Raw genomic sequence first — 10,984 nt, forward strand, 5'->3', positions numbered from 1 at the left:
CCTCACTTTGAGACCCCTGTCCCCCAATCTCTAACCAGTGGGCCTTAAGCCTCCCCCACACACCCCAGGCCCTGGGTGGCTAGCTAGGCCCTCCATGACCCAACAGAACCCTGCCAGCCTCTGCTTCTCTACTGTTAGATCCAAGGGTTTGATCCAAGGGTTTAATTAAACTGGAAGGATGCAAATTAGCCACCTTGACGGGGTCGCCACATTAAAGCAGCTTTCATCCAGATTTTCATGGTGGTTGACTCACTGGGGGCCTGGGCTGGGACCTTAACAGGCAGGATGCACCGGGGCCCGCCCCTTCTCCCCCTCCATGCCCCACCTCGCCCCTCAGCCAGGCACAACAGAGAAGAAAAGAAAAGGCACATTAGGTGGGTAATTTCCTATGGAGTCGCCATGCGCCTGCTGCTGCAAAATGCTTATAGCTCTATAAAATATACCAGGAGACTTCTAATTAGCCTTTCCTCTCATGCTGTGTGGAGGGACGCTGACGACGCTTTCTAATTTGCCCGACTGCCGTCCTGCCTGCCTCTCTAACTCTCTGGTTTCAATTGACGTGTGCCAGAACAGACACTCAGTCAGATGTGTCCTGCTGGAAATAGGTATCGGCACCTAAATACTGTAGGTCAATATCACGTTGAAAGAAACATGGCTTAATGAGATTTGTAATTGAGTCTTGAGAATTGATGAACTTGAGAGTATTCAGACCCCTTACCTTTTCCACATTTTGTTACGGTACAGCCTTTTTCTAAAATGGATTCAATTGTTGTTGTTTTCTCCTCGTAAGTCTACGCAGAATACCCCATAAATGACAAAGCAGAAACAGGTTTTTAGAAATGTTTGCCCATTTATAAAAAATGTCAATGTGAAATATTCAGACCCTTTACTCAGTACTTTGTCGAAGCACCTTTGATTACAGCCTCGAATCTTCTTGGGTATGACGCTACAAGCTTGGCACACCTGTATTTGGGGAATTTCTCCCATTCTTCTCTGCAGATCCTCTCAAGCTCTGTCAGGTTGGATGGGGAGCGTCGCTGTACAGCTATTTTCAGGTCTCTCTAGAGATGTTCGATCGGGTTCAAGTCCGGGCTCTGGGTGGGCCACTAAAGGACATTCAGAGACTTGTCCCAAAGCCACTCCGGCGTTGTCTTGGCCGTGTGCCTGACAAGTCTGAGGTCCTGAGTGCTATAAAGCAGGGAGGATCTCATCAAGGATCTCTCTTTTACTTTGCTCCGTACATCTTTCCCTCGATCCTGACTAGTCTCCCAGTCCTTGCCTCTGAAAAACATCCCCACAGCATGATGCTGCCACCACCATGCTTCACAGTAAGGATGGTGCCAGGTTTCCTCCACACGTGACGCTTGGCATTCAGGCAAAAGAGTTCAATCTTGGTTTCATCAGACCAGAGAATCTTGTTTGTCATGGTCTGAGAGTCTTTAGATGCCTTTTGGCAAACTTCAAGCAGGCTGTCATGTGCTTTTTTACTGCGGAGTGGCTTTTATCAGGCCACTCCACCATAAAGGCCTGGTTGGTGGAGTGCTGCAGAGAGGGTTGTCCTTCTGGAAGGTTCTCCCATCTCCACAGAGGAACTCTAGAGCTCTGTCAGAGTGACCATCGGGGTCTTGGTCACCACCCTGACCAAAGCCCTTCTCCCCCAATTGCTCAGTTTGGCCAGGTGACCAGCTCTAGGAAGAGTCTTGGTGGTTCCAAACTTCTTCCATTTAAGAATGATGGAGTCCACTGTGTTTTTGAGGACCTTCAATGCTGCAGATATTTTTTGGTACACTTCCCCAGATCTGTGCCTCAACACAATCATGTGTTGGAGCTCTACGGACAATTCCATCAACCTCATAAAATTTCAATCAGAGTTATTTATAAAGCCCTTCTTATATCAGCTGATGTCACAAAGTGCTGTACAGAAACCCAGCCTAAAATCCCAAACAGCAAGCAATGCAAGTGTAGAAGCACGATGGCTAGGAAAAACTCCCTAGAAGGTCAGAACCTCGGAAGAAACCTAGAGAGGAACCAGGTTATGAGGGGTGGCCAGTCCTCTTCTGGCTGTGCCGGGTGGAGATTATAACAGAACATGGCCAAGATATTCAAATGTTCATAAATGACCAGCATGGTCCAATAATAATAAGGCAGAACAGTTGAAACTGGAGCAGCAACACGGCCAGGTGGACTGGGGACAGCAAGGAGTCATCATGTCAGGTAGTCCTGAGGCATGGTCCAAGGGCTCAGGTCCTCCGAGAGAGAGAAAGAAAGAGAGAAAGAGAGAATTAGCACGACCAGTCCACCTGGTCGTGCTGCTGCTCCAGTTTCAACAGTTCTGCCTGCGGCTATGGAACCCTGACCTATTCACCGGATGTGCTACCTGTCCCAGGCCTGCTGTTTTCAACTCTCTAGAGACAGCAGGAGCGGTAGAGAGACTCTGAATGATCGGCTATGAAAAGCCAACTGACATTTACTCCTGAGGTGCTGACCTGTTGCACCCTCTAATCAAATCAAATGTATTTATATAGCCCTTCTTACATCAGCTGATGTCACAAAGTGCTGTACAGAAACCCAGCCTAAAATCCCAAACAGCAAGCAATGCAAGTGTAGAAGCACGATGGCTAGGAAAAACTCCCTAGAAGGTCAGAACCTCGGAAGAAACCTAGAGAGGAACCAGGTTATGAGGGGTGGCCAGTCCTCTTCTGGCTGTGCCGGGTGGAGATTATAACAGAACATGGTCAGATGTTCAAATGTTCATAGATGACCAGCAGGGTCAAATAATAATAATCACAGTGGTTGTAGAGGGCTATGGAACCATGCTGGTCATTTATGAACATTTGAACATCTTGGCCATGTTCTGTTATAATCACCACCCGGCACAGCCAGAAGAGGACTGGCCACCCCTCATAGTCTGGTTTCTCTCTAGGTTTCTTCCTAGGTTTAGGCCTTTCTAGGGAGTTTTTCCTAGCCACCGTGCTTCTACACCTGCATTGCTTGCTGTTTGGGGTTTTAGGCTGGGTTTCTGTACAGCACTTTGAGATATCAACTGATGTAAGAAGGGCTATATAAATACATTTGATTTGATTAGAGGGTGCAACAGGTCAGCACCTCAGGAGTAAATGTCAGTTGGCTTTTCATAGCCGATCATTCAGAGTCTCTCTACCGCTCCTGCTGTCTCTAGAGAGTTGAAAACAGCAGGCCTGGGACAGGTAGCACATCCGGTGAATAGGTCAGGGTTCCATAGCCGCAGGCAGAACTGTTGAAACTGGAGCAGCAGCACGACCAGGTGGACTGGGGACAACAAGCAGTCAGGTATTCCTGAGGCATGGTCCTAGGCCTCAGGTCCCCCGAGAGAGAGAGAGAGAGAGAGAGAAAGAAAGAAAGAAAGAAAGAAAGAAAGAAAGAAAGAAAGAAAGAAAGAAAGAAAGAGAGAGGATCAGTGAGAGCATAATTAAATTCACACAGGACACCGGATAAGACAGGCGAAATACTCCAGATATAACAGACTGACCCAACCTCATGGCTTGGTATTTGCCCTGACATGTGCCGTCAACTGTGGGACCTTATGTAGACAGGTGTGTGCCTTTTCAAATCATGTCCAATCAATTGAGTTTACCACAGGTGGACTTCAATCAAGTTGTAGTAACATCTCAAGGATGACCACGGGAAACAGGATGCACTTGAGCTCAATTTTGAGTCTCATAGCAAAGGGTCTGAATAGTTATGTAAATAAGGTATGTTTTTTATGTTGAATTCATTTGCTCGAATTTCTATAAACCATTTTTTGCTTTATCATTCTATTGTGGTATTGTGTGTAGATTGATGAGGAACATTTTTATTTAGATTAATTTTAAAATAAGGCTGTAACGTAACAAAATGTGGAAAAAGTCAAGGGGTCTGAATACTTTCTGAATGCACTGTACATCGAACAATAAGCTTTGTTATATTTCAAATCTGAACCTCAAATCTTGTGAACTTCTGAACTGCTTTTAATGTTCTTGACAAGTTCTATGACTATTTTCTAGTCTGTGAATTGCTTTGCTCAAGTTTAACTAATATATATGTCATTCAGGTCCATATCACTTCTTAAATCTTATGACCTGTGAAAGGAAGGTAAAACATCTCTGCTTCATTTTCTCTTCATTAACATTATTGTTCTGGTAATAGTTCACCACCACCATGGTGTGTGGAATGGAACTGCCACTTAATACTCTATTCTTTCAATTTCTAAGATAAATTGAACGACTAACTGTTCCGTTATCTTCAAATGTCAGCTGTGCCGTCACTAATGAAAATCACTGTGAAACCATGTTTGTTTTGCATTCAATAGTGGCCCATGTTCAGATGGAGAGTGCTTCATGAGACACAGTGGCACGTATGTTTGAACACGGGTACCCGGTAGGAATGAAGAATGGGCCTTTTTGAGGGGTGACCCTTTAAAGTTCTCCCAGTAGGAAAGAATAATATGGGACCTTATAAACACTCCTTCCACATGAGGAGCGTTAGGGTAAGAGGAGCTTCAGGGCTGGGACTGGGGCTGCCCTCCTTCGCCCTCTCTCTCACCCAGACCCGCCGTTTCCACCTCCACCCTCCCTCACTGCCCCTCTGTGTGTGTTTCTTTGGGCCTGGACTGGAGCAGAGGAAAAGGGGTCCCCTGTCCTTCAGCCTCGCGCTACACCAGTCCAGCACCACTTTCCTTTCCACTGCTCCACTACACACAGGAGCCAGAGCTGGCACAGTCTGCCCAGCCGTAAGGTAAAGCCGTGCTTTACCCTCAGTCATCACATCAGGCCATTCCACTGACCACTGCCTGAAAGTATAATGTACTTTCTTGAACTGAATAATCTTTATCAACCAGTCACTTTTCCAACCAATAATTTAAACCGGTCACAGATTGCATCATGTGTATTTAATGTATAAATAGAGTATCTGAAAAATGTCATATCCAATACATAGGAAATGGTCCAACGTTCTCCTAATAATGCTGCATAAGGGAAAACCTCTGTTCTGTCCCTCTGCACCTGTTTCGAGAGAACATCAGCACACAGAGAGTAAAGGAATGAGCCCTAGCTAAGACCTCTTTCAACAAGATAATGCCCCCCTAATTCCACCTCGGTGTTGCTGAATAGCCACCTCTCCCGTGCCAGTGGAACCGTTGCTACACCCAGGCTTACTCTCCCAGAACCCTGGGCCAATAGCAACAATGGGGGCTAGCAAAAAACACTTGGTGCTGGCTTTGGGCTCTCCTGACTCTCCTGTATCTCACTACGCAGTGTTAAGCAGGGCGCGGCCCTCTGGCTGTCGTATGGCCCCCAGGATTAAATCAGGACAAAGGACAGTATCCACACGCACATAAGCGCACACACACAAGCGCACACACACATGACTTTGGCCCTTCATACCTGGTGACCTGAGGTTCCATCATGCAACAGTGATGTTGGCATAAGACACGGCTAGGCAGAGCAGACATTGTGGACAATCAGCTTAGTACACAGACCAGAGAATCGTGTTTCTTACGGTCTGCGAGTCATTTAGGTGCCTTTTGGCAAACTCCAAGTGGTCTGTCGTGTGCCTTTTACTGAGGAGTGGCTTCCGTCTGGCCACTCTACCATAAAGGCCTGATTGGTTGAGTGCTGCAGGGATGATTGCCCTTCTGGAAGGTTCTCTCATCTCCACAGAGGAACTCTAGAATTCAAGGCATACTTAACCAGCATGACTACAACAGCATTCTGCAGAGATACGCAATCCCATCTGGTTTGCACTTAGTGGTACTATCATTTGTTTTTCAACAGGACAATGACCCAAAACCACCTCCAGGCTGTGTAAGGGCTATTTGACCAAGAAGGAGAGTGATTGAGTGCTGCATCAGATGACCTGGCCTCCACAATCACCTGACCTCAACCTAATTGAGATGGTTTGGGATGAGTTGGACCGCAGTGTGAAGGAAAAGCAGCCAACAAGGGCTCAGCATATGTGGGAACTCCTTCAAGACTTTTGGGAAAGCATTCCAGGTGAAGCTGGTTGAAAGAATGCCAAGAGTGTGCAAAGCTGTCATCAAGGGTGGCTACATTGAAGAACACTTTTTTGGTTACTACATGATTCTATATGTGTTATTTCATAGTTTTGATATCTTCACTATTATTCTACAATGTAGAAAAGAGTCAAAATAAAGAAAAACCCTTGAATGAGTATGTGTCCAAAATGTTGACTGTGTGTGTGTGTGTGTGTGTGTGTGTGTGTGTGTGTGTGTGTGTGTGTGTGTGTGTGTGTGTGTGTGTGTGTGTGTGTGTGTGTGTGTGTGTGTGAGCTCAGTCAGCAGTGGACTCAGGGTTAGAATAGGTTCTCTGTGCATTCCTGTGGGTCGGGCCCAAACAAAGCAGCACTTTCTTTCAGCCCTGTCCGTCTGCCTGTTTGCCTGCCTGTCTGACTGCCTGCTGATCTGCCTGCACAGTTTAGGTTAAAGGCAGCTAATTGGTTTCCAGCTCAGGGTTAAGTCAACACGCTGTCTTGTTTAAAACAGTGTGGAAACTTGAGAGAAGCAACAATAATATGGCACTGTTTGCTCACCCCTGCCTCACAGAGCCAGTTAGAATAATACCAGCGCTTTGCCTGCTTATCGTTCCCATAGAGTTGTAAAACTTCATACGCTCTGAAAGCCAAACACGCAGTCATTTTACACACCTCACGGTCCACTGATCTCCAAGAGGAATAATTCATCCTGCGTCACACAGAGGGGTCCTTGTTGGAGCTCAAAGCAAGGCAAATAAATCTGAGAGATCCTTCAGCAGTTTGCACTCATCCCTAGACCCCCGTGCCATTTACATGACGCCATTTTCAGACGTTAAGACTTGGGTTTTGGGTGAAATACCTCACATCACGATAACTGACCGCTAGATTTATGTGGCAATATCTAAACGATACTTTGTGGTAATGGCAGGGGGTAGGAGAACTCCCTTTTCTTTAACCCATTGGTTTTATATTGCCTTTCTTTGCTCTGTAGCGTGAGAGTACATAATCTTTCTGCAATATTCCGTTTTTTTGAAAGACTACCTAAACCCTAACTTTTTTGCTTTGGTGTTTTTTTTAGATACTAGATTAATGCATCGTCTTTCACAGTCCTACGATCAGATTTATTCAGACTTCTCACTGGGCACAGACGTCAGTTCAACGTCTAGTTTGGATTTACATTTGGTTGACTTCAATGTGAAATCAACAAAAAATGTCACCATTTCGTTGGATTTAGGTAAAAAGTTGGGTGAAAATGAAACGGGTCGGATCGCTATGAAACAGTCTTCATACTCCCTGCATGGGTGTGTTTGTGTGAGTGACAGAGGCTAACCCTCAGTCAATGACTTTTGTGTTTTTCAGATGACACTGCAGCGACACAGACTGACGCTCCACCTGCCAAATTGGAACCCAACGCTGAGCTCACCCAGCCTGACCCTACAGGAGAGCCCTGGGGTGAGCAGCACACTGCTTCACTTCACTACATTATAATACTCCTACACGTTGTCATCTAAATGCCATTGACATCTGTGTTACCTAACCTCCATGATGTATTATCTCTGCAGTAAAGCCTCGATTCAGCCAGCCCACTAAGATGCGAAGGCGGGTGCTGTACAAGCCGGTGGGCAGCTCGGTGAGGCTCAAGTGCCAGGCCACGGGCACCCCTCCCCCTATCTTTACCTGGTGGAAAGACCAGACCCCTCTGCCACCCCCGCGCCAGGGCAAGCGCCCGCAGTGGACCCTCACCCTGAAGAACCTGCAGCCCCAGGACAGTGCCAAGTACACTTGCCACGTCTCTAACCCAGCAGGTCACATCAATGCCACCTACAAGCTGGATGTCATCGGTAACACCACCGACACCACAACAAATAATTTTCCGTTTCCTCCATCACACTCCAATTTCATTTATACCCAGACCTCCCATATGTTGCCAAATTAATTGTGTTATTGTCATTATGATTCACATGCTTATAAACTCCTGTCCTTCTCCCTACAGAGCGCTCGCATTGCAAGCCTGTTCTGACCGGCACACACCCGGTCAACACCACCGTGGAGTATGGTGGCACCGCCTCCTTCCAGTGTAAGGTCCACAGTGACGTGAAGCCCGTGGTCCAGTGGCTGAAGAGGGTGGACCCAGGCACACAGGACCGCTATAACTCCACCCTGGAGGTCGGCGGGCAGCATTTTGTGGTTCTGCCCACAGGGGATGTGTGGTCCCGGCCTGACGGCTCCTACCTCAACAAGTTGGCTATTGTCAAGGCCCGCGATGAGGATGCTGGCATGTACATCTGCCTGGGAGCCAACACTATGGGCTACAGCTTTCGCAGTGCTTACCTTACTGTACTGCCAGGTAAGTACAGCCATTCACGGGATGGGATGGAGGCTTACATCTGTAAGAGCTGTCTCTCATATCACTGTGATTTGTCTCTCTGTCCAGACCCTCAGGTGGAGAACACAGTGACGCCTCCCCACCTGAGCTCCGGCCTGCCCTGGCCTCTGATCATCGGCATCCCTGCAGCAGCCCTCCTCATCGTAGGCACTATCGTACTCTGGCTGTGCCACAGCCGTCGGCTCCACAACACCCTGGCTCCCCGGCATATACCTGTAGTCCACAGAGACCACCACATCTCGGACAAAGAGCCCAGCACCACTACCCCCTGTAGTGCCCTGACTAGCCCTGACTACCCCAGCCAGAGACTGGTGGGCCTGGGAACCCCTGGCCTCAGTGGGCCCCCTAAGATCTACTCCAAGGTTTACACAGACATGCACACGCACACACACACACACGCCCATGTGGATGGTAAGGTCCATCAACACCAGCACTTCCACTACCAGTGCTAACCAGCCCCTTCTCATCCCACCCCATACCTACGGCCTTGTCTCCTAGCCACTGCTGCTATTCTGACCCAACAATGGACTATGAGCAAGGGACAATGAGCCGGGTAGATGGAACCAAGGAAAGGCTTGTAGTTCATATGAACTACACCTCCCATGATAAGCAGTGTTAACACACCATTCGGTGGCAGAAGCCCTACCAGGTTGGATCCTGGGATAGGCATGGACAAATGTTACTAAGCTGCCAGCTAATACCGCTTCATTGAGATGTCTCAGGGCAGGGAAACCCTCCCATGTTTGCAATTGAGTAATTTATGTTTTTTTAATATCAGACAACTAAGATTAAACGCAAATTGTATTTTAAAGGATGGAAAGGAATGGACAAATGATAGAATGTCTATATAAACAACAAAATGCAGGGCACTCAATTTAAAACATAAATATTTAGATGTGTGTTTGGATGCACGTAGCCCTGGAGAAATCATTCATTAGTTAATGGGTGAAGTGTCAGGGTTCGGTTCAATTTAGGTAAAGGACATCCAATTTACACAAATTAGTGTTTCTAATAGAATTGACCCCAACCCTATGCAAAAAAAGAATTAACACTCATCTAAACATGTACCTGTGTCCAAACTTTCAAAGCATAAAGTAATATGAGGAACTTTTAAGCTTGTCTAAATTGGAAAATTCAAGATTTATATAAGCTTTAAAAAAAATTGAAAATGTAACTGTGACAAATCAAAATCTAGCCAAGATGTTTACAATGTGTTCCGAGCTTTTATATTCTCCTAATAGAAACACAAACTGTGGTGTCCTCTGTTTTGAAATAGGTGGTATAATGTTTTTTAAGAGGTTTTGTAATGTGTGTGTTTCATGTAGGAAAGTACAACTCATCAGGGAAATTAGATGGATGGATGAATGGATGAGGTGAAAAAAGTATTTTTTTTATTCAGATATTGTATAATATGTATCCAACTGTGTCTGAAAAATGCAGTAATACTATTATTTACTCTGTACAGTGTCTGTCAGATGCCAAGTTATTTTGCAGCGCTATAGATGTGTATATTACTTACAATTCTTGTGAGATATATTGTTGTATAAGGTAGGACAAGTATTGTACTGTACCTTTTGTCTAATGGTTTAAAAACTCACAAAAAAGCAATTAGCTGTGTTTTTATCTTATTGTTCTATATTTATTTGTAACCTACATTATTCTTCTGTATCTCAGTTGGTAGAACATGACACTTGTAACGTCAATGGGTTTGATTCTCGGGACTACCCATATGTAAAAATGTATGCACGCATGACTGTAAGTTGCTTTGGATAAAAGTGTCTTCTCAATGGCTTATATTCTTATTCCAGATTGGATTGACCTATGGGTAATTTAGACAAAAATATGACAAGTGTTGATTGTATTGTTAAGTTGAATTACAGATTCTACTGGCCTAGTTGTCTCATATTTTTTTTAAGAACCTGACCATATCTTTATATATTTCATTTTTTTATTTGTTGAAAAACATGGCAACCATTACAAAGATAATTTAACAAAGAGTCATTCACCCTACTCTCAAGTAGTCATAAATCTATTACCCAAGTGTTTTAAAATTGTCACGTTAATCTTGTGCAATTACTCTGAAACATTGCATGATGCAAACTCACTCTGGTGCTCATGTAAATTTAGTACTGTACAATAATATTTTTGTAATAAAAATGGTTTCTATACTTTTTGTGTAGTGTTTGCAAAATCTATTTTGATGAGGATGTTTACATATGAAATGTGTTTTTATAAAAATAAATAAAACAGAGTGCCATTCTGGTCCATGTTGACTTGCTACTTTACACTCCCCAGAAAGGCCTCCATCCACTGTTAGTTTAACATCTGCTGGAATGCTCTGGGAAAATCAAGTTGTGCGTTCAACACCAGGCAAGGAAATAAATATTCCTAATAGGATTTGATACCTATTAATATGAGAGTGGGGTTACACAGACACAGTGCACAGGGCTACTTCCCCCGTTTCTCGCTGGAAGACAGTAACTGGAACTCATCACTGGAACAACAGATATTTGTGAAACCTAGTGTTGGAAAAGTACTCAATTGTCATACTTGAGTAAAAGTATAGAAAATGACTCAAGTTAAAGTGAAAGT

At 45.1% G+C, this 10,984-nt stretch overlaps 1 protein-coding gene across 1 annotated transcript in view; it reads left to right on the forward strand.

Moving 5' to 3' along the window:
* Positions 1 to 10,560, forward strand: part of LOC135526181 (fibroblast growth factor receptor-like 1) — a 65,500-nt gene extending 54,940 nt beyond the window's left edge. The window contains exons 4-7 of the mRNA XM_064954330.1: positions 7,366 to 7,458; positions 7,569 to 7,847; positions 8,000 to 8,353; positions 8,441 to 10,560. Coding sequence (XP_064810402.1) covers positions 7,366 to 7,458; positions 7,569 to 7,847; positions 8,000 to 8,353; positions 8,441 to 8,844 — 1,130 coding nt within the window. The 3' untranslated portion in view covers positions 8,845 to 10,560. The remainder of the gene's footprint in view (positions 1 to 7,365; positions 7,459 to 7,568; positions 7,848 to 7,999; positions 8,354 to 8,440) is intronic.
* Positions 10,561 to 10,984: the final 424 nt, after the last annotated feature.

The sequence above is a fragment of the Oncorhynchus masou genome, chromosome 32, assembly GCF_036934945.1.
Source record: "Oncorhynchus masou masou isolate Uvic2021 chromosome 32, UVic_Omas_1.1, whole genome shotgun sequence".
NCBI lineage: Eukaryota > Metazoa > Chordata > Actinopteri > Salmoniformes > Salmonidae > Oncorhynchus > Oncorhynchus masou.